The sequence below is a fragment of the Pantherophis guttatus genome, chromosome 2 (assembly GCF_059756535.1).
Source record: "Pantherophis guttatus breed Tessera chromosome 2, ASM5975653v1, whole genome shotgun sequence".
Lineage (NCBI taxonomy): Eukaryota > Metazoa > Chordata > Lepidosauria > Squamata > Colubridae > Pantherophis > Pantherophis guttatus.
In genome coordinates this window covers 237,264,401-237,288,964 of record NC_142064.1, presented here as the reverse complement: position 1 = coordinate 237,288,964, position 24,564 = coordinate 237,264,401, and the positions used below count along the sequence as shown (strand labels likewise).

The following is a 24,564-nucleotide window of genomic DNA, read 5'->3' as shown; positions in this document are numbered from 1 at the left end:
CATAAAATGTTTGCACAACTAAAATGAAGGTGCTATCACTGCTGAAACATTTCACGAAGAGAAAGTTTAGAATTAGTCAAAATATGGAACGATCTTCAACATTGTCTTAAAACACATGCTTGAATCATCCTTCTCCCAATTCCATGACTCAGCAGGAAAGAAAGATGGACATCAAATATGTGGGTCATATATGATCAAGTTTCTTAAGGTTCCTTTACCTTGACAGTCGGCAAAATAACTACTGGATTGCTCTGCCACATGATGAGGAAGCGACCATTCTACATTTTCCTGTATTATCATAGAGACTAAATAACATGAAGGAGAAGTTGAGTGGTATGCCTAAAAACATCTTTTGAATGTTCTAAATGAATCATATTTCAATTAATCTATCAACAGTTTTCTCAATGGGACAAATTACCATTAATGTTTTTTGCCATTCTATTTATACCTTCTTCAGCTCCAACTTTTATTAGTAGATGTAGATATACTATACAGCACTAAATTCTTGAATCATTAATATGTATCTATGTATGTTGAGGTCTGAGAAACCTTACATTTCTAAAAAGTGAAGATATAATGAAATGTAATAATTGACTATACACATGAATTTATAAAACTTTTAATAAGGTTTGGTAAATGCACAAGTTTAATTCATAAATACAGATGAACTAGTACAAAATTAAAAAGAAAAAACTTGATTCATAAATGTACTGAATTCCAACAGCCACCTTCTTATACGATTAAATGTGAGTTGATATCAGTGCAGTCAGAACAATTTTCAAAATACTAATACTAATCCAGTAATTCTGCTTAGACGGGAATGAACGTTCCCTCTAGCACATCGGTGTCCTCTGCTGAGGAACTAAATAAATCTTTGGTTTTGTAATAAAAAATAAAAATGTATTGCAACCTCCAATAAATTAGTATGGGGAGGAAATCACACAAACTAATTTGAAAACTTCACATTCATGCTTTAAAATATAACTGACTTCTCTCTATGCTGAAAAGTGTACTTAAGGCGTTATAACTTGTAACTACAAAAATTGTACTAATTATGTTAACCATAAAGGTACTATTCAATTGATATTGACCTTAAAGGATAAAAAAAAGTATCTGTTGTTATCATAATGATGGTTGGGGGGAGGTATATTATTATAAGTGTGAAGAATAGACATGTGAAGTTTTGTATTTTAAGTGAGAACATAGTAGAAAACATTATGTTTTTCAGAGATACATAAAATATAATGAGATAAGGAAAAAAAAATCAAACGTAAGAAATAAAAGTTGTAGGGTTTCCTGACGAAAACTTATTCTTCTACGTTAAGATTTTTGAAATAGCCATAAAACAGACATCAACTAACAATTGACTGCTTCACACTTGACTGTAGTCTCTGCACTAACAGCACAACTGTAGCAACTCAACTGCTGCTACTATCATAGAAATCACAGTAGATACATAATCACAAACAGTGCTTCTATCTAAGCGTTGCCTAGCTTAGAATTTCAAGAATGGAGGGTGGGGGTGTGTGATTAATGGGTGTGAACTAAGTCAATCTTTAAGAAGGGCTTTTTTCTCTCAGGCTTTGTCAAAATAGAACTGTATTCTCAGTTTATAGGCTTTGTTCAGTGATTATTAACATATCTTTACAGCATGAGCATTATCAAGTGCAAAGGCTGAGGGATGCTAAGAAGCAAGCCGGATAGGAGAGGTGCAGTGAAAGCGCCATTTGTTTAATGGGTAGAATTGGCATGATTCAATTTGTCATTGTGGATTAGAACAGTGCACATTTTGGGGGGGTGGGGGTGGGGAGAAATCTACAACTAGATGTGAACATGATAGGAATGTCTAAAAACAAATTCAGAAAACATGGTTCCCTAAGCTATGATTTATCTAGATACAGCTCTAGAAAAAAAATAAAAATAAAAGCAGCATATCATGCTTGTGCACATTTGCCGTTCAAGCAGATACTGAGAATTGCTGTATCTTCTACCTTAAAAAGAAAGGATGACTAAAAGAAACTGATTTATTGAGCTGAGAAATCAAAATAGTATCAGCTACTGAGGCAGCAGTTCTTGCTTTTCAGTACCAGCGGCTCGAGAGGAATACGAAGATCTAAAAAAAAATACACTAAGTGTTGTGGTGCTTTTGTAAATGTTGTCCATCTTTCTGTTGCGGTGATCTTAGAAAAATCTTCCAAATTCTGTCCTTGTTAATGTCTCCCACGTCTACCTTCAAAAGCATGATGTTCTTTATGGGCTGAAAGGCAAGATAGCTTGTGAGTCTTAAACAGATTTTGTTGATACAGTTTGTAAACATTGCGCTCGACTTACATCGCGTGCAGAGACCACTTACGTTTATAAAAAACTGCTTTAAAAGATGTCTGGGGCAGAAGTTCATGGATCTTTTCTAAAACTGAAGCTTCAGTTGCTAATGATGCATTTACATTCCAGACTTGAACAACATCTTCCCGGTCACGAACACTGACACTAACACCAATTACTTCATCATCTGTTGGGGGGGAAAAAAACAGTATTATATGTCTTTTTTAAAGACTTTGCCCAGGCCTTTGGCAAGGATGATTGAAGCCTCCTTAGGGCTGTGGATATCTGTTCTTTTTCATTCCTATCCTGTTTTGTTATCTTTGCCAACTTTGATTTCTTTATTTTTATTTACTTTGGTACTGTTTTCAATGCTTTTAACCAGAGTTGTTGGGAGTCAGGTAATAGAAATATTTTCAACTTAATACAGAACTCTTACCCTACAAACAGAGACACGAAATGAGCTTATTAAATAAAGTGTAACAATCACAATGAAAAGACATGTTTATGTTGTTTGACATGCAATGCTAAAAATTCTACCTCATTATTTCTATAATGAGCTTCAGAGGGTGCAGTATTGTGTAAGAGAATCAGTTATACCGTGTTTTCCCGAAAATAAGCCCTCCCCAAAAATATTTAACTGCATGCGCAGCTGGTCCCTGCCATTTCCTCGGGTTAAGGTTAGGAAAACAGAGTTGGAAATCAAGTAAGACAGCAAGAAGATCCCTGTCTTGCTCCACGTGCCCCAAAATAATAAGACCTCCCCAAAAATAAGGCCAAGCATTTATTTCAGGGTTCAAAAAAATATAAGACATGGTCTTATTTTGGGAGAAACACAGTACTAGGTGTAACACTAACTAGAAGGGAAGACTTAGTCAAGGAAAAGAAAGCAGCCATGAACATTAGGAGAAAAGTAACTATAGCACTCAAGGTCTTGATTTTAAGGAAAAGTAAAATCCAAATAGTCAGCTGTGTATTTTGGATTCCAAGGAAGGATGAATCCATGGCAGGAGAAGTTAATAAGAAAAGGTGCTGAAGACAAATGGGAGTTCCTAAAAAGATACTAAAAGTAAAATGCTAATGACAAGAAGAAAATGGATGGCAATAGAAGGTAATGTAGCTGCACAAATATATATAATGTGGAAAGAGAGGCAGGTCATAAAGAAAAAGTACATAGATATATCCTGCAAGTGTAGAAATAGTATCAGCAAAGCTAAAACTCAAACTTAATTGCATCTTGTGGAATTGAAGGAACAAACAGAGGCATAGAATCAAGATCACGTGAAGTACTAGTACCACTTTATAAAGCCTTAGTAAAACCACACCTGGAATACTGCAACCAATTTTGGTCACCATACTATTAAAAAAAATGTTGAGAGCTTGGAAAAATTTCAGAGAAGAGCAACTAAGATGATCAAAGGCCTGGAGACTAAAACATATGAAGAATATCTGCAGGATTTGGGTTTGGCTAGTCTAAAGAAAAGAAGAATTAGGGGCGACATGATAGCAGTATTTGAGGGGCTGCCACAAAGAAGAGGGGGGTCAAATTATTTTCCAAAGCACTGGAGGGCAGGACAAACAGTGGTTGGAAACTAACCAAAGAGAGAAGCAACTTGGAATTAAGGAGAAACTTCCTAACAGTGAAGACAATTAACCAGTGGAATAGCTTGCCTTTAGAAATCGTGGGCACTCTATCACTAGAGGTTTTTAAGAAGAAACTAATCAGACACTTACCTGAAATAGTATAGGTTCTCCTGCTTGAGCAGGGAGCTGGACTAGAAGACCTCCAAGGTCCCTTCCAGCTTTATTCTATTTTATTTTTTCTGTTCTAAACTATCTGGCCAAATCTTTTTGAAGAAATCATATGAACTAACATAGTGCAGGTGACAACAGGATGTTGACCTTATTTTCAAAAAGGGAAAAAAATAATATCCAGTGAATATAAATCAATACCAGGGAAGATTCTACTACAGATTATAAAGACATTAATCTGTAAACATCTTGCAAAAAAGTATGACAATTACAAGACGTCAACACAGATTTGTCAAGAACAAGCATTATCCTTATTCCATTCCAGAATGGAATGATGTGGAAGGAACATATATTGATTTTAGTAAAGTAATCTGATGAGGTCCCACTGATTTACCTTTTAAATTTAGTATGGGACGGATGACAAGGTATGACAATTAAATAGATATGTAACTGTCTCAAAAATATAGAAAATGCTAATCAAAAGCTCCTTATTACAGTGGAGGGAAATAACTGAGTGGCTACTTCAGATATGTGTCTTATGCTCTGTATTTTTATTAACAATTTTTATAAAGAGGTATAGCGAACATTTATCAAATTTGCAGATTAATATATGGGGTAGGGAATATATTAGAAGAAAAAAAATTCAAAAAAGATTTTGATAGCTTAGAGAAAATAACAGGACAGATTTTAATAAAGATACATGCAAATCTTTTCACTTTAGGAAATAAAAATCAAATGCTGGAAACAAAATAAACAAGATACAGACTTGATGCTATTTTGCAAAAAGGGTTCTAAGTGCAAGCTAATTGCAAACAGAATATTCTGTTTGATTGCAAACAGAATATGAATCAGTGGTATACTGTGGTTGCAAAAGGGCAAATGTAATGTTATACTGTATCATTTGCAAATCAAATAATTGTTCTGTGAATATTCTGTGTTGGACAAACCCCATCTCAATACTTTGTCCGCTTTGGGCATTGCACTTTAAGAAGGATTCAGAGAAATTGAAACAGATGAAAACAGAGAAAGTTGATTTCAGTGAGAATGATTGTGGGTAAAAACAAAGCTCCATACATTTAAACTGAAAAAACATGGTATGTTTAGTCAAGAGAAGCCTGAGGGAATAATATACGACAGTATAAAAACAGAGTAAAACGATAGATAAATAGTTGAAAGGATGTCACACAAGTGAAGGTTTTCCCAGTTTGACAGTGGAATCAATGACCCAGTCAAGAAGGTGGGTTCCATTCACTGCCTATGTTCAAGCAGAGATGAGACAGTCCCATCTGTTGGGGATATTTTTTAATTTAGATTCCTTCACTGATTATGTATTTGACTCTATGACCTAAATTTCTCTTTCTTTGTTTTGACCTCGTCAAGAGGAACAGCTCTGTTTCTAGTCAGTAAGCTACACACCAGGATGAAAGTCAACCTTTCCATTCTGCTTGGCAACAGTGCTAGCAGATAAAGCGTAGCATTATCTTTTCTAAAATCCTATTTTTTTCTCTTCCTTTTGTGTATGTGTGGTGATAGCCTTGTTTCCACTTTGCACCCATAAAAACCAGGCAGATTTTGTAAACTAATCCTTACAAAACCGCTATCAGGCATGTCAAACATATAACTGAATGAAAGTACTGTTTCTCTTGGCTTCACCCTTAGATAAAGTTTGAGAAAAATCAGTTCAGGTACCTTTTAGTACCAGCTGACTCAGGCCAAAAATCAATCCACTGTGAATGTGAAAGTCCTAGCAAATGTTGGCCAGCTAAATTAAAATGGTCAGCAAACTTAGGCACGAGATGCTCACAAGTTAAAGCAAACATCAAATAATAAAAACATATTCTTACTTGTCGCACAATGGTCTGTAAACTGTTCTCCAATTGTAGCTAACAGTAACTCTTTCCAAACTGCAGACTAGCAAAAAAAAAAAAAAAAAAAGGAAATTAAGATGCTGATTCTGCCACAGTAACGACATATCCAGTTTGACCTGCAAGATATTTTTTTGCAATAACCACCATATTATTTTAGCTATGCATATTGTTATAACTTCACATTCATAATTGTTTGCAGAAAAAATATTTATGGATTGAAAAGTGATGAATTGAACAGGTAATGTAACAGGTAATGTCCTTTTAATCGTGTTTTATAAAAACACTGCACATTCCTAACTGAGGGCATGGAGAAAGAGGATTCTTTCTTCTAGAAACTGATTTGGTTAGATTATTGCTCCTGTGTCAGTTTTTCTGCTCATTCTGCATGGAATTTTATTAATTTGTCCACTTATAATAAATCCCATGAATGGTAAATGATGACTACACTTACATTTACCATTAATACATCACCTTTTGTCTGTCCACATAGTACAGTTCCGGTGACTGCTAACAGGGTTTGGAATTCCTCTGCCCTAGAGGCTCAAAATCTAAGTCTAGATATCTTGGCTATTAATGGCCAACATAAAAAACAGAAACAGAGTGGCAGCATGGGTTTTATCACTGAAAAGCAAAACTTTTTAATTTAATAATTCCATTTTTATGCACTGAACTAAGCCCAAATTAGAAGAATCTGACTGTGATATGCAAACTTAAGTGTTACAACCCTTAAGATAAGGCAAGCAAATAAGTGTTCTCAATGAGTGTTGGCGTGCTGAAAAATCTTCCCCCTAAACCAACAAAGCTTTGCTGCCTGAGGAATTCTGGGAGTTGAAGTTGCCAAGGTTGGAGACCCCTGCCCTAAACAAAGCATATGGAAGATGTGCAAAAAGAGAGAAAAGGAAGGGATTTCCTGCTTTATGAACAGCAGGGGTTTTTTTTTTTACTTCTTTTTTTACTTATGTGACACTAAATAATGCTCTGTATTATTCCAAGTTATATAACTCATACAACTGGATATGCGATAGGAGTCTCTTTATATTAATATACCTCAACATTAAATTACATGCACATGGAAACAACATACCGTACTGTCTTTGGGGACCTTCATTTTCCATACGCCTCCTTTGGCATTGCTTTCCTCTTCCCTGATTTGTGAAAAAACACAAGATTCACTATACAGTTTTACAATAGTGTTTAGTTTAGTTTTTAGTTTACTTTATTGTCATTGCACCTCGTATAACAAAATTAAATGCCATCTTCAGTGTACATTATATCTATAAAAATAAAACACAAACACACATCCTTCATATTCTATACAATTGAATTGAAAACCCGATATTGCATTAATATTGCACTATACACTATATTGCACTGTTGTTTCCTGAGAAGTCTCAGGTAGTATAATCTCTGCTGGGCCCTTTTGACCAGTGCTGCAGTATGAATGCAGGGCTACGTTTATTCCATAGAAACATCATGAAGAAAGAGAATTTAGTAACACAAAGAAGTTGGGAGCTTAGAATGTCATTTCATTTAAATTTTCTGTTTCTTTGGAGTTTTGTGGCACTGATTAAGAAGAAACACTTTCCTTTTCAAAAAAAGAGAAAGAGACCAAGTAGAATTAATGATCATCAATAAGCTTTAGGTTTAAAACTCCTGTTGAGTTCTTTATTTTGTCCCAAGACCAACAAACCAAATTAGCAAAATAATTTCCTCCACTACATATGTCTTATATAACTTGCTAATCTGATCATTTGCATGCAGAATCATCTCAGTGGTAATTAAATACTGCCCTGCATAAATATAATCCTCAATATGATAAAATATGAAAGCTTGCAGCATCTCTAGATTTAAAATGTATTTCTCAGTATTAGGAAAAAGGCTGAATGGATGAGTGGCAAACGTATAGTGCCAATTGGTAGAATAAGTGCCAAAGAAGTTAAAACTGTGCTTTATAATCCCAAGATTTGGAACGTGATGTATACAGATTTCAACCAGATGATAGTGGTCCCTTTCAGCCTTATATTCTATGATTATACGACTTTCTCTGTCACACACTGGCACTGAACATCAATAAATGCAGTTGATTAATGTAGTTATCATATTTATTATCTTTTGTGTGTTGCCCAAGAGATTTATGAACTATTCAAGGTTATTTCCCAGGACCTTGTCAAAGAAGAAAGAATGCCAAGATTGATCAGCAGAAGAATTTGAAGAGATGCCCATCACTGTGAGTATGTGTCAGAATCCAACATTCCCCCATCTGGCATATTTCAGATGTACTGAGGTTGTAAATCCAAAACACTTCAGTGGCTGCCGATTAGTTTCCAGGCAAAATATGAAATTCTGTTCATGATCTTAGATGGCCTAACTAAACAATCCGAAATAACCACCAATACTTCTATTTACAATCAGGGGAACACTTTACACATATAAAACACTTTAGAATATAAGCAAATTTCAAAATGAAGGTTTCAATTTACATAGTGCGGGACAACCACAGGTGAAATGAAATTATATGATGGTATTATTTGGAGAAGTGATGATGAAATTCTTGTCCCTTTTTCATTTGGGGAAGGTTATTTTTAAAGTAAAACAGTTTACAACCGGATAACATTTTATTATTTTACTTGTTTTCCTAAAACAAGTTCATGGCCCTACTCACAGGGGAGGTCACACTCTGGACCTGATTTTTGTCTCTGGCCAGTGGTTGAGTGGTCTTGTTATTGGGGATATAGACATGGAACCCTTGTCATGGACAGACCACTCACTCTTTCGCCTGGATCTTCGAACCGCTGTCCCCCGCCGCAGGGAGGCGGATCCAATTAGATGGATCCGCCCCAGGCGCCTGATGGATCCTGAGAGGTTCCAGATGGAGCTTGGGCCATTTCCTGAGGATCTAGCACATGACTCGGTCGAGGACCTGGTAGCCGCCTGGGATTGGGCGGCTGGTGGGGCCTTGGACCGAGTCGTGCCTTTGCGGCCTCTGACCCGGTGCCGATCCCGAGCGGCTCCTTGGTTCACTGAGGAGCAGAGGGAAATGAAGCGCCGGAAAAGATGCCTGGAGAGCGGTTGGAGGGCCAGTCTTGCTGAATCTGATCGAACACTGGTAAGGTCGCATATTAAGGCCTACCTAGTGGCGATAAAGATGGCAAAGTTTAATTACTTTTCTGCCTCTATTGCGTCATCAGGGATTCGTCCGGCCGCCCTGTTTAGGGTGACCCGCTCCCTGCTCCATCCGGGAGCGGGGGAGGATCCCTTGGAAGGCAAGGCGGAGGATTTTGGACAATACCTGTATGACAAAATCGCTCAGATCCGGGGGGATTTGGACTCTGACTGGGTAGATCAGGGCAGGGTGACGAGGAATAGTCTTGAGAATGTTATCTGGGAGGAGTTTGACGCTGTGACTCCCGATGATGTGGACAGGATTTTGGGGAGACTTAGTGCGGCCACATGTTTACTGGACCCTTGTCCCTCCTGGTTGGTACTGGCTTCCTGGGAGGTTACACGAGGCTGGCTCCAAGGTGTTATCAATGCTTCGCTGAGTGAGGGCCACTTCCTCGCTGCCTTGAAATAGGCGGTGGTAAGGCCTCTCCTCAAGAAGCCGTCCCTGGATCCGGCAATATTGGCTAACTACCGTCCTGTCTCCAACCTTCGCTTCATGGCGAAGGTTGTTGAGAGTGTGGTCGCGCGACAGTTCCCACAATTCCTGGAGGAAAAATCTTATCTAGATCCGTTCCAGTCGGGTTTCAGGTCTGGGCACAGCACGGAAACGGCATTGGTCGCGTTGGTTGATGATCTGTGGAGGGCTCGGGACAGGGGTTGCTCCTCTGTTCTGGTCCTGTTAGATCTCTCAGCGGCTTTTGATACCATCAACCATGGTATCATGCTGCACCGGCTGGAAGAGTTGGGGGTGGGAGGCACCGTGTTGCAGTGGTTCTCCTCCTTTCTCTCTGACCGGTCGCAGTTTGTGTTGGCAGGGGGGCAGAGGTCGACCTCGAGGCCTCTCATCTGTGGAGTGCCGCAGGGATCAGTCCTCTCACCCCTTCTGTTCAACATTTATGTGAAGCCGCTGGGCGAGATCATCCGTGGCTTCGGGGTGAGATACCACCAGTACGCTGATGACACCCAGCTGTACATCTCCACCCCAGGCCACCCCAACGATGCCCTTGAAGTGATGTCCCAGTGCCTGGAGGCTGTGCGGATCTGGATGGGGAGGAACAGGCTCAGGCTCAACCCTTCCAAGACTGAGTGGCTGTGGCTCCCGGCATCCCGATATAGTCAGTTGACTCCATCACTGACTATTGGGGGCGAGTCTTTGGCCCCCACAGAAAGGGCTCGCAATCTGGGAGTCCTCCTGGATATGCAGCTGTCCTTGGAGGAACATCTGACAGCTGTAACCAGGGGGACCTTTTGTCAGGTTCGCCTGATTTGCCAGTTGCGGCCCTTTCTTGATCGGGATTCCCTGTGCACAGTCACTCACGCCCTCGTCACCTCTCATCTTGACTACTGCAAGGCTCTCTACATGGGGCTCCCCTTGAAGAGCACCCGGAGGCTCCAACTGGTCCAGAATGCAGCAGCGCGGGTAGTGACGGGAGCAGCATGGCGCTCCCATGTAACACCGCTCCTGCGCGAGCTGCACTGGCTCCCAGTGGTCTTCTGGGTGCACTTCAAGGTGTTGGTTATCACCTTTAAAGCGCTCCATGGCATCGGGCCTAGCTATCTTCGAGACCGCCTGCTGCTACCGACGACCTCCCATCGACCCATGTGCTCCCACAGAGAGGGCCTCCTCAGGGTGCCATCAGCCAATCAATGTAGGCTGGTGACCCCCAGGGGAAGGGCCTTCTCTGTGGGGGCACCTACCCTCTGGAATCAGTTGCCCCCAGAGATAAGGAGAATCCAAGACCTCAGTGCCTTCCGCCGTGCCCTTAAAACCCACTTTTTCCAGCAAGCCGGGCTGGCTTAAGAAGAAATTTTTAAATGTTTTAATTGGTTTGTATTTTTAATTTTGGGCCAAATTTATATATATTTTAATTGTTTTTTAATATTTGTATTTCATGTTTTTTTAATTTTGGCTGTACACTGCCCTAAGTCCTCAGGGAGAAGGGCGGTATATAAATTGGAAATAAAATAAAATAAAAAATAAATAAAATAAAACTCAATGTCACTATTACTCTTTGCCACCTTGCTGCCAAAATTTAAAATTATTGGGGGAGGGGGGTAAGATGAGGGGCACTATAGCAAATGGGGCCTACAAGCTACTCATCTGATTTATGATAGGATGCAGATGACAAAACTACAATTGTAAGTGAAACCCGCTGATACAGCAGGGACGTCAGGGAAGAACAGTAAACCATTACATGAAAAATTGGGCCAACTAGACTATCACTGCAAACTCAAAAGTCTCTCTGAGTAAATAAACTAATACTTCAGTTCAGTAGACCTTGGCTTTTCAGCAGCATTGTTGCAAGCATTCATTAGTAAAGTTCTACCAAAATTTTGCAAACTGTGTTTTAGTTCAAATATATGCAATAGACAAACACTGTATTACATAACATGAACTTTTAACTACAACAATCCATGAAGCTTTGAAAGACAAACATGAATCATCTTAATGTAGTGTCCCATATTAGACATAGTAAAATAGTCTCTAATAGTCTTCTGTTCTTTGTTTTCCAATGTCTTTTATATTGCTTTATTTTTTCCTAAGAAATACAGCAGATTCCCAAAACACATCAATCATTTGAATACGTACCACAGTGGTCGTCTTTCTCCACGCATTAAATGATAACTACATCTAAGAGGCAGGTTTGTCACAGGAGGAATATTATTATAAACGCTCCAGAAGATCTAGATGGATAATGATTTTATTAATTTACAAATACCAGGAAACAATATGAAATTACCATTTTTTAAGGAAAAGATCATAGCTCAATTATAAAGCACCTGCTTTACACACACAAAAATTCAGCTGCACTGAATAGTAAGGTAAAGGTAAAGGTTCCCCTTGCACATATGTGCTAGCCATTCCCGACTCTAGGGGCGGTGCTTATCTGTGTTTCAAAGCCGAAGAGCCAGTACTGTCCTAAGATATCTCCCTGGTCATGTGGCCAGCATGACTGAAGGCGCACAAAACACTGTTACCTTCCTACCAAAGGTGGTCCCTTTTTTTCTACTTGCATTTTTACATGCTTTCGAACTGCTAGGTTGGCAGAATCTGGGACAAGTAATAGGAGCTCACTCCGTTATGCAGCGCTAGGGATTTGAACCGCCGACCTTTCTGATCGACAAGCTCAGTGTCTTAGCCACTGCTGCTTCAAATTCTCTTCAATCACTAGCAGTTAATGCAGTGACAACAAGTAAAATGGTCACGGTCTCCTTTGGCTTAAGAAGCCTTCCTTCCTAAAATCTGAGACCATCATAATTTTATATTCCATTATATAATTCTCACGCTTAACAATGTGTTTTTACCTGTACAGTTTCTACCGTGTAGATCTTTTTCAAATTTGATGCACATTCAGCTGCTGTGGTACCGGGAAGGGACCTTGCATGTAAAAAGAAAACAATTGTATAACAAAATGTACTCAATGCACATCAGAGAATAAAAACAGTGATCATAAAATCGATGTTGCACACATAACAGCAGTTTTCCCTAAATGCTAATACTATAAACATGTCATCCTTTTTTAAATCTTCAATGGTAGTTAATATTATAACTGATGCAGCCATTGGAAAATTTGTAGCAAAGTGGTGGCATCGGTGTGACATTCAAAATAACATGCATTTTTTTCTATTGCATACAGAACATGAATGTTCATGGCCAATGTTGTGTGCAATAACAGATCATAAAAGGGTAATTAGGTAAAGCTTGTTCCTACTAAGGTTTAGGTTCTGTGTGTGTTTCCCACATTCAGTTTAGTTTTACGCACTGTAGTTATTGTATCCTCCTGCAGGAGGAAGGTTTGTAGTTGGGTGTGATCTGCAAAATTATCAGTAGCTAAAAACATGTTACTGGGTTTAGTTGGAGTGATACATGCAGTCTTTCCTGGATAGGGTTGATCATGAATTAATTGCTATTGCACTAATGCAGTATTTCTCAACCTCAGCAACTTTAAGATGTGTAGACTTCAACTCTCAGAATTCCCCAGCCAACATCTTAAAGTTGACAAACAATGCACTAATGCATTAATAACTTCAGGACTGAATTATTTAAACATATTTTACATGGGGATTACCTCTAAGCAGCCATTGCAAAATGCCATGACTAAGTTGCTCAAGGGGTTATCAAACACAATATTTCTATGTTGAAGAGTGAACATCAATCAGATACCAAGCCAGGTCCAAGGCTTCGGATCATGTTATTGGAGGATTACCTATTTCCATACATACGTATATGCGCTTTGCATTCTAGAAATGTCTTGCTGGCAAAACCATGATTCGCTATGATGTGGAGATTGGTTTATTGATAATTCACCACATGAAACAAATTCCTTGTGAAGATTAGATGGGTCCATATTGCAAAGTATTTCTACTTTAAATTGAAAATTTGATTGATGACCCAAACATTTTAAGTTTTTCTATATCTAGCTTTTTGCTATCTGCTCTAATTATAACTTGACAATGGTATTGGTTTATCATTTTATATGTTTGTATTCCATTGTATAGGATAGTCATAGCTTTTCAGAGACAATAATTTCATTGTTTTCATAATGAAAAACAATGTATAACTTCTATAAATAAATGCAGAGATACATACAACCATAGTGATGAAGAAAATCACACAGTGGAAAAAACAGGGAAATTCACATACTTTATGTAATAAAAATGTGGAAAGTCACAATCTTTCACTCTGTTAGCCTATTTGAATCACAAAGTATTCAAAGCTACTTAAGCAGTTTAGGCTGCAATTGTACACCCACCTAACTTGGATTAAATTCCCAAAATACAATTATTGCATTTAAGTAAGTAAGAATGCATAAATCCACATTATAACTATATACAACCCCGTTCAGATATTGAATAAAGACAAGTTGGGAAAAATTATTTCACTGTTAAAGTAATTATATACCTTCTCCATAATTTAATTTTAATTCTAATATTTAGTTTCAGCTTTTATTTTAACACGGTGGTGTATTTTTATATCCTACATTTTCGCAGGGATTAAATGGATATTAAATTCATCACACTCATGTTTTGACAAATCCTTTTATTCAACTCCTATTTTTACCACTAGATGGCAATCCACTATGAATTTACTGTTATAGTTAAATAATGATCACTTAAATCTTACTTCAACAAAAACCTAATTTCACTGGAACTCCTTCAGTACATGCATCAGAACTGTAAAGCATCAGAACCTGGCACAGTATAACACAGCATGAATGTTTAACCATAAATGTAAGTATTATACATTATGTTGTATTCCACAATTAATCTACCAGCAGCCATTAATTCTAATGCCAATGTAGGTTCCCAATATGCACTAGCAATTTGTTTTGGTGAAAATGTAACTGACAAATATTATAGTAAAATGGAGAAACATGCAAAGCATGAAGCCAGGGCAATAAAGTGACAGAATATTGGATCTGATTTAGGAGTATCTGCAGTCATATTTATTATTTGTTCTATCAATGATAATCTTGTTTTATTATGCATTTTGTTCTGTGAATAAAGAGCCACAGATCAATATTACCATACACCATATTCTATATTAATGGGGAATGACAACATGTCATCCTTGCAGCTTTGAAAATATACATATTGTTAAATTAAAGGAGATCCAATCTAAAGCAGAAAAACAAACTGAATGTAAGTTTAGAACTATTGACTGATAACAGTTGCACAAACCTTACAAAACAGATAAAGAAATAATGGCTAAGCATATTGAACAAGTACAAGGATTCCATGCACCTCTTCTTCATTGTTTGCTGTTACAAGGTTTAATCATTGCAGTTCCATTTTTTTTAAAAGCAAACCTTAATGTTGAAAGATTTGTGTTTACTTTATCATATGGAGAATAGGCAATATTAAACCCACTGTCCAGCTGTCAGTGTGACAGTTGCAATCCTTAAAGCTTCAACAATTTCCCCAAACTTACACAAACTTGCATGCGCACCAGAAACTGGAAGACCAGGTGGCCGGTGGGCATGTGTGTGCTAGAAACCGGAAGATCATCTTCCCGGCGCACGCATGCACACCAGGCTGCTGCTCTTCCAGTTTCCAGCACTCCCGTGCACATGAAGACCAGGAAGAGCAACGGGCGATGGCTCGTGTGCCTGGAGACATGGCTCTGCGTGCCACTTCCGGCACAAGCGCCATAGGTTCGTGATCATGGGTATAGGGTTTCCTGCCTGAGCAGGGGGTTGGACTAGAAGACCTCCAAGGTACCTTTAAACTAGTTGCCGAAAAGGTTCGCCAATACTGCCCTATACCATTTCAGACAAATGGCTGTCCAATATCTTCTTAAAAACTTCCAGTATTGGAGCATTCACAACTTCTGGAGGCAAGTTGTTCCACTGATTAATTGTTCTAACTGTCAGGAAATTTCTCTTTAGTTCTATGTTGCTTCTCTCCTTGATTAGTTTCTATCCATTGTTTCTTGTCTTGCCTTCAGGTGTTTTGGAGAATAGCTTGACTCCGTCTTCTTGGTGGCAGCCTCTGAGAAATTGGAACACTGCTAGCATGTCACCCCTAGTCCTTCTTTTCATTAAACTAGACAATTCCAGCAACAATTCACTTAACAATTATGGCAAAAGGTTGTAAAATGGGGTGCAACTCACTTAACAACTGCCTGGTTTAACAATGGACATTTTTGGCTCAGTTGTGGTCATAAATCAAGGATTAATCTATACTTCCAGGTATCTGTCCTATATTTTCTGAAGTAGAGAAAGACACAATGTATTTTCTCTGTAATCTCCATAACCTCCTTGGACATCCCTTTCACACAGCCCAATTGTTTCTCTTATCAGTTTTCTTTTTGAATTTATTTTATTTATTTTTCTTTTTTAAAATATATTTTCTTAATAAAGTTATTAATTTATATTCCTTTTTATGATTTTATAATTTTTCAATCAAAGTAGGGGCTCCTCTTTGTTTTGATTTAGGAGAAGATTCCTATTTCTCCTGAAAGTGTTGTACTTTTTAACAGCCTCTTAGACATTGCTAGAGAGCCATGCTGACCACTTCCTGGGCTTGGCTGATCCTTTCTGATGTTGTGGAATACATTCTGGTTTTATTGTGATTTTAGATGCTGTCCAAACATTGTAAATATTTTTGGTTTATTTAGTTATTTTCTTTTTTCCTCTTCTGTTAGTCCTCTCAAGTTAGAGAAATTTCCTCTTTTGTAACTAAATATGATTGTGTGGACCCAAATAATAACTTCCCACTTGCATTATGCCATAGACCAGGGGTGTCAAACTGGCGGCCCACAGACTGGATGTGTCACATGCATGCCATGCCCACACCAGCTCCGCAAAGGCAAAAAATCTTGTGATATGTCGCTATCCGTCACATGACACGATCGAGTTTGACACCCATATCATAGACAATAGCAAATCATTTTTAAAGCAAGGGGTTAAACAATGATTCTCAAACTTTTTAAACAGGGGGCCAATTCACAGTCCCTCAGACTGTCGGGGGACCAGACCAGCTGGGTGGGTGTGGCTAGGTGGTCATGTGACTGGGTGGGTGTGGCTAGGTGGTCATGTGACAGGGTGGGTGTGGTCAGTTTATCCATTAAACAATACATTGTTTAATTTGTTATGCTCCTGGGCATGGAAAGGAGATTAGTGAAGGGATGTGACTGCCTTCCGGGGGTGGGGGAGGACGGGACTTCTGTTTGTGCGTGTGTGTGTGTCTCTCTCTCTCCCTCCCTCTCTCTGGAGACTGGGGAGGCCTCCAGAACCACTCTGCCGCCCAAAAACGGGCCTGTTTTTGGTCTTCTGGGGCCTCCGCACATCCCATTTTTGGCCTCCTCGGCCTACAGGTGGGGGCCGCTGGGTAGGCGGGGTGATGTGGGTGGGGTAGCTTCGTGGTCCTGTGCGGGCTGGATTAATGGCTTTGGCGGGTGTAGTTTCCATTCCACTGCTCTAGTACTTTTCATTGTAGAGGACTGTCATATAACAATTTCATAAATGTGACTCTCTTTAAATACTCTGAAGATAGAAGCACTGAATCACAAGTTGAGAACAAGGACAATTAGGTATTAGTAAAATTAGTAATTTTGTTTATTTATGATTTTAAAAACAAGTTAAAATAAATATCAATTTGAATCTAGAAAATGCAGGCAAATTATAGATGCTGCTCACAACATCTTCCCATAATACAAAAAAGGTTAAAAGTTCTAATCCACAGGGAAAGAACACAATGTGTATTATTAAAGTAGTTCCAATTTATAGTTTTTCCTTGATTGTGACCAAGGAAAATTCCACAGCCCTTGACTCTTTCTTTTCTTTTCCATCTACTGCTTTATGTACCATTTAGCTCAACAAGAATGTTGGGAAATTCAAAAGCTTGCACATCATTTGTGGCATTATGGAGGGGTCCTAGTAAAAATATTGTCAACTATGGACTGTGTTTTCCACTCCCTGTTTAAATAGGCATTTTAGGAGAACAATACTGCATACTGGAAAATATGAACAGAAACTTATAGTACATGCAAGAATGGCAGAATAACCTTGTAAAACCAAGGTTATTGTATGTATGTGTATGTATGTACAAGCTTTGTAATCCAATACAGTATTCCAGATCCAAGAGATCTGAGTTTTGGAATGCTCAAGAGGATACACTAATTATGAAACTTGGCAACAATAACATCTGGGTTGCCTATTAATTGCTGTAACAAATCATAGTTGTGGGAAAAGCATAAGAGGAAGTAAACATACATAGCAGGAGAACCTTATAAGCTCACAGTCTGCTTTATAGAACTTCAGGCTGGTACAGAAGCAAAATGTTAAGGACAGGAGATCCAAGAATGCTGATATTTCAGCCAGTAGATTTGGAAGAAATCCAACAGCTGTCTAGTTCAATAAATGGGCCAGGAAAAATGTTGCAGTATTCCTAACATCTGCTTCGAAGACCTTGGCACACTCTGAATGTACCAGCTTAAGTAGACAGCATTAATTGGTAATGAACCCAAAGTAATCAGCTCACTATTTTAATCTACTGCTTGCAGCTTTTGAGATTGAAGGACAGCAATCAAAAAATTATACACAGGTAGTCCTCAACTTGTGACACTCGTTCAGTGACCGTTCAAAATTACGACAGCACTGAGGAAGGGGGATTTACTACTGGTTCATGAAGCTGTGGCCGTCACAACTTCATGATCATGATCTGGGAGCTCAGGAGCAAAGTCACAATTATGACATTGCAGATATTATGATACCACAGAAATTATGATGTGGCAATCTTCCTTGCTGGCTTCTCACAGTAAAATCAATGAGGAAGTCAACAGGGAAGGTCACTCCCCCCACTGTTTCTCCCAAGGAACCCCAGGGACTTTGTACTCTGTAGCACTCGCCCCCTGCCAATACTTCACTATTATGTACACACCCACAGCATCATGTCCTGTAGTATACACATCCACACGGCATCCCACCTACCCACATTGTCTAGCGCCTCTCTGCAGCACCCTCCATCTCCCATGGCAGCTCCATGCTCAATAGCACCTGTTTATAGCAACCTTACTCCATGACTCCTGCACACTGACCCATAATTTCCTCCCACTTAACAACCTGCATGGTCCTGGGATTACAACAACAAGGACTGTCTGGACTAAGCAACATGATCATATGATGTCACACTTTACAACTACATCACTTAGTGATGGAAATTCCGGTTCCAATTTCCACCCAAGGACTATCTGAATGTGGAGATTATTTTAGAATATTCTGTTCTTAATTTCAATATTACTATGACTATCTTCTCTGATATTATTTGTAAGAGTATATTCAATCAATTCTCTATATATTTGCAAATCTAAATTCATATAAGATACAAACAATAATTCATATTGTTTTATAATTCATATAAAACAATACATAAGAGGTTATCTAGTACAAGCAGTATTGTTAATAGTCTTCTAGCTACTATGGTTATTCTCAGGAAATGTACATGTACTCCAATTTTAGAAAGTATTAACTCAACTATCTCTCTACTACAGAATTATAGTCCGAGACGGGGATTATACTTTAACTTTGGAAAGTGATGTCTATTTGCATGTTGTTCTACTTAATTAAAAACCTTGGAAAATAAATGTACAGTAGAGTTTTCTGCAGTGGCTTATTTGCTTTCATTCTGCCTCTCATGCAGAAAAACCACACTCATCATTTTAACAGGGTCTTTTAAACTATTCACACTTTTCTATTTCTTTGATATTTTACTTTTTTTTTTTTTTTTTACTACAGGTTTAACTACTTCCCTGTTTAACAACTGTTCAACCTTAGGGCAGTGCTGAAAAAGAAGGTTTAGGGCCAGTTGCTAAGGTTACCACAGCTTCAGCATCCCTATGGTCAATCAATCATGATTCAGGCAAATGCCAACTAGAGCACATTTACAATGGTTGTAGAGTCCCGGGGTCCTGGGATTGTCATTTGAAATCTTCCTAGGAGCTTCTGACAAGCAAACTCAATGGGGGAACTTAACATTTAACAACAGTAATGGTACACTTAACCACCATGGCAAAAAGTCTGTAGAAATGGACAAGTGCTTTTCTTAGCAATGGAAATTTTGGGCTCAATTGTGGTCGCAATTAAAGGCCTACCTACAGTAAGTCAAGAACTACCTGTAGTAACACCATGCTTAACAACCCTAGGTGATTCACTTAATAATCGCTGTGGAGTTGACATCGTAAGTTGGGTATGGTCATGGATTGTTTCATTTAAAAACCATTCTGCTTAGAGACAGAATTGCTAATCCCAATTGTGATTATTAAATGAGGACTACCTGTATCATTTTTTATGTTACCATCCGTTATCCCCATCCCACTGGTTTTGATTCCAAAATGGCATTCTGAGCAGGGTATTTATTGTATTCCTTTATTTTTCAGTAAGCAAGCACACATTCATGACAAAGAAAATCTGACCTAAGACTGTGCAATTCAAAGACTGCAAAAAAACATCAGTCTGGAATAAGCGCCAATCTAGGCATCATCATAATGATTTTGATTACGTGCCATCAAATCAGTGTGGCCTCTTAGTGACCGCGTGAAGAGACATTCTCCAGAATGAGATTATAATAGTCTGTGCTTAACTGCATAATGAAGAAGCCGGGATCTAACTAAAAAAAGGAAGGAAAACTGGGAGTACAGAATGCTATCCCCTCATTTCACACTTCCCTGTACACTTACATTCCAAGTACTTTTAACTGTTTGTGATACTTTAAAATACACAGAGACTTTCACTGAGCAACAAATCAATATCTATGAGAAAATAAGCGTCATAAATCAGCACTCTGGACTTATATGACCCTTTGCCCGTGATGGTGAGCCTATGGCATGCGTGCCAGAGGTAGCACACAGCACCTTCTCTGATGGCACGAGCCGTCGCCCCAGTTCAGCTCCGCTGCGCATACAAGCGTGCCTCCCACCAGCCAGCTGGTCTTCGGGTCTGTGCCATGCATGCCCGGGGGGCATGCGGGGGGTACATGCGGGTGACATGCACATGCGCAGGGGGGCAGGGAGCATGCAGGTGGCCACATGCACTGCACGGGGTGCATGCACGGGGGCACATGTGCATTGCATTTTGGGGTTCAGGTGCATGTGCACACTTTGGGCACTCGGTCCCGAAAAGGTTAGCCATCACTGCCCTATGTTGAAGTCAGATTGAACTCCTTTTTAAATTTCAAATAGGAAACAAATCATCTGGTTTTGTCCTTTTCTTTTGACAGGCTCTTCAGCACGCAAGAGTGCTAACAAAATACAATTGATCCTAAACATTTTAGGCCAGAGTGCTTTGCCTCAGAGGAAGCTGTTTATTCCTTAAGGACTCCTTTCTTTCTCAAATTACAACTCCAGTTCTTGTAAAGAAACTTAACTACCTTTTACATAATCTGACTGGACAGGGAATGAAACAAGTGTTGGGATATCAAGGAATTAGAAAGAAAAAAACCCACAATCATCATTTGATTTAGTGCAAACAAGCATATCTGCCTAATTTTGGAATAACTGACATTATTTTTGATGGAGGGAGTTTTGATCTGGGAAAGGTCAACATGATTTATAAATGTGCCAGAAAAATACTTTGTTATTTTTAGAAATGATTATGTTTGCAGCAAAATGGAGAGGGGGCACAAGGGGTGTATTTTTTCTTTGTTTAATAACATGGATATAGGGACTATAAATTCTCATGCAGCCCAATTTTAAAATATTGAATGAGAAAGAATGCAGAAAGAGATCAAGATACAAAGTATTTATAAAAAGTTCATCTTGAACTAAAGTGACCAGGTTTATAGGCTAAAGCATAGCAATATAATGCTTAAACAGGGAGGAATAAGATTCAAAATTTAAATTCCTTCAAAATAGCTTAGACCTATGCAAGCAACAAATTTTATCTGGAAACCTTGCCTATTAGTCTTTTATTTTTTTTTAAAAAAAAGATAATACTATAATGAATTAGGAGTGGCAGAGGAGGAACAGCATAAGGCTCCTTAGGGTGTAGGCTTCTTTTTAAAAATAATTATGATTCAACTTTTATATTTTTTTAAAAAACTATTACAAATACCCTGGAGTTCTTCCATATGTTGTCAACTAAACCAGGCCAAACCATTTAACATTCCCCTTAAATTATCTTCATTATTTGGGTAAGTGAGATACCGACAAAATTTTCACATCAAAGCACTCAAATACTTTTTTTCCAGCCGGGGAATCCCTACTTTAAGGCAGTTTTTACTACTATGAAACTCTCCAAAATACACTGGGTTACAACTGCCATCAGTAAACTTTTATTTATTTTATTTATTTAAATATGTAAATAGCCACCCATCTTATGCCAAACTCTGGGTGGCTCACAATCCAAAATTAAAACAAAATTTATCAATAATAATAATAATAATAATAATAATAATAATAATAATAATACCTAAAAATTGGTAAGGATGATAGAATTTGCAATCCAGAACATCAGCTATTTAGGATAAGGTTAGTAGGTCATGAATCTGTCTGAAAAGTGCAACCAATTAAAAAAAAAACCTCTAGAAAAGATGAATTAAATCTCTAAAATAGCATTAGTGTGATGTTTAATATTCAGAATTCAGAAGCAGGCACTCAAAAGTTCAGTGAAATTGCCTAAATATCAAAAGTCAACCCTTTTCTCTCATTTTGTTCACTAGAATCAAGCCTCTTAGCCAGGGGCTTGTTTGAATCAGAGTTTCAAAGAAGAGACTGGACAACCATTTGTGTGAAATAGTACAGGGCTTCCTGCCTGAGCATGGGGTTGGACTAGAAAACCTCCAAGGTCCCTTCTAACTGTTATTGTTGGGGGAGGGGGGAGAAAAGGTAACCCAATCCATACCTTAAAGCTAAGCAGTAAAAGATGAATTATTAGACAGTGGGTAGCTTCACACTTTCTCGGAACTGTACACAAACAAACCGCACTTTTTTTTTTTTTGACAATTTAGAGCGAGGCACAAAGTCAGTCAGCCAGCCTTGTTGCCATTTCTATGTGCTTTCCAAAACTCTTGTGGGCATCCGAGGGAGGTGCACTTGTTGAATTTCTGCCCACTTTAAAAGTCTGCGGGGGGAGGGGAAGAGAGTGACCACCGCACATCTCCCTCCCCAACCCACCCCCGCGTTTTGCTTAAGAGCCCCACTTATTACTTTTATTCTCCCATCATCACGACCGCGGCTCCCGACGTTGCCAGAAATAGCAAGGAGAACGTCAGTAGACTTGTAGCCCGAGGGCATTTTTGCAGGTAGGCAGACACGGCTCCCAGGCGAACCCGGCTGAGGTCCCAGAGATGGAGCCACGCGTGGGCGGCCGAGATGCTGAGCTAAAGTGGGGGGGGGGGGGCAGGGGAAGCAAGAGACTCCGGTTTCCCGGGCTTGGGCAATTCGCGCTCCTCCGCCCTTGAAAAGCGGAGACCTGCCGGCGCAGCGGAGGGGGAAGGGCCGAGGAGAAAGCCAACAAAGGCCAACTCTCTCCCCGCCAGCCGCTCGGCGACTCCGGCGGGCTAGGGGTGGCGGCGGCGGCGGCGGCGCGGAGAGCCCACGAACGACGCCTTCACGCCCCACCGCCGAGCCGAGCCCAGCCGGGCGCAGCCTGCGCTCTCCCTCTTCCTCGCCCGCTTCCCCATCCGGTTTCCCCGCCCGCACTCACTTGTCGAGCCAAAAGGTCCAAGGCGAGTGGAGCGGGATCCCGCCGGCCTCGGCCTCCAAACCGCGCAGCTGTTGAGGGTCGAGGGTGGCCTCGGCGTCCGCCTCGTCTTCCTGCTGCTGGGGCGCCGGGCACGGGGGTTCAGGGGGGCCCGGCTGCCGCTCGGGGGGGCTGAGCGCCATTGCCCTGCGCTTCCTTCGGCCCTGGCTGAGTCAGCGCCGCCTCGCTCGGCGAAAGCCCGCCTCGCTGCATCGCCGGCCGGCGGGCACCAGGGGGCCCTCTCTGGTTTACCCAAAGTGCCGGTGCTTGGATCAGCCCGCCGGCAGCCCTGCGCAGATGCGTCAGGCTGTGCAAGGCGCTTGGCAAGCTGGGGGTCTTGCAATGCGGGCGCTCTGAAATGCAACCCAAGCAAGAAGAGATTGAAGGGTGGGGAGGTTTGGGAGGAAGGGGGACTGATGGTGGATAGGAAAGGGTTGTCTGTGGAGATTCTCAGTTCATTCAGGTCAAGGTTGTCCCAAAGGTGTTTTGGGCGAACGGAATTTCACCTTAGCAAGTTCTCGTGCAACCCTTACCTATCCTAAAGGTGTTTTTTCCCGCCAAGAGGCAACTGGATTTTCTGGTTTCTCTTTGAAGACGTTTCGCCAGAAAACCAGAAAGTCCAGTTGCCTCTTGGGGTGGGGGGGAAAGCACGTTTGGGATAGGTAAGGGTTGCACGTGAATTTGCTAAGGTGAAATTCGGTTCGCCTGTTTATTTCCTTGAATGCAGGGCTGTCAATCAAGGGAGCATAAATCTGAACCATCACTAGTTGGCAGCAGCTTCCCAGCGTTGTTTTTTTTTTAAATCCTATCCAGGGAGCCTGGATAGCTCTGCAGACAAGGCAGGTAATTTAACACCAGCTGTCTGCAATTAAAGTAAGTTCGAATCTTGCCAGGCTCAAGGTTGACTCAGCCTTCCATCCTTTTTAAGGTAGGTAAATTGAGGACCCAGTTTGTGGGGGCAATAAGCTGACTTTGTATAAAATATACAAAAGTATGAAGGCTATTGCTTAATGCACTGTAAGCAGATGCCCTGAGTCTCCGGAGAAGGGCGGCATATAAATCAAATTAAAAAAAAAACAAAACCTGGTGGCCCTAGTAAATTTGACTAAGGAAGGCCCCTCTTCAAGACGACCTTCCAAATGGTGTTGCAGTGGCGAGTCCCCAAATGGAGGCGAGTGTTTTGGAGTTGCAATTGAAATACAACTGGAGGTCGCTAGATTGGGAAGGCAAACATTGGATTTATCTTTAAGTAAAAAAAAAAAAAGGTAGCTTAGTATTTGTTT

General features: G+C 39.9%; 1 protein-coding gene across 2 annotated transcripts; it reads right to left on the bottom strand.

The window, feature by feature from the left end:
• Positions 1–603: 603 nt before the first annotated feature.
• On the bottom strand, positions 604–23,650 carry EIF4E3 (eukaryotic translation initiation factor 4E family member 3). Of its 2 annotated transcripts, none has more exons than XM_034440569.3 (7): positions 23,246–23,650; positions 12,408–12,480; positions 11,692–11,786; positions 7,024–7,084; positions 5,916–5,982; positions 2,354–2,509; positions 604–2,257 (listed from the first exon to the last, which is right to left on the bottom strand). In XM_034440569.3, the coding sequence occupies exons 1-7, from the start codon at positions 23,422–23,424 to the stop codon at positions 2,211–2,213; spliced, it is 678 nt and encodes a 225-aa protein (XP_034296460.1). In that variant the 5' UTR covers positions 23,425–23,650; the 3' UTR covers positions 604–2,210. The 2 variants fall into 2 exon arrangements, with proteins under 2 accessions (XP_034296460.1, XP_060540174.1); XM_060684191.2 differs by lacking the exon at positions 23,246–23,650 and adding an exon at positions 22,747–23,220.
• Positions 23,651–24,564: the final 914 nt, after the last annotated feature.

Bases quoted from the DNA above. Each gene is read 5' to 3' on its own strand.
- EIF4E3 (XM_034440569.3), bottom strand. From the start codon at position 23,424: ATGGCGCTCAGCCCCCCCGAGCGGCAGCCGGGCCCCCCTGAACCCCCG. The intron at 2,510-5,915 runs GTAAGAATATGT...CCCCCCCAACAG, and splicing joins TACAGACCATTGTGCGACAA to ATGATGAAGTAATTGGTGTT. The intron at 2,258-2,353 runs GTAAGTGGTCTC...CTTGCCTTTCAG, and splicing joins TAAAGCAGTTTTTTATAAAC to CCCATAAAGAACATCATGCT.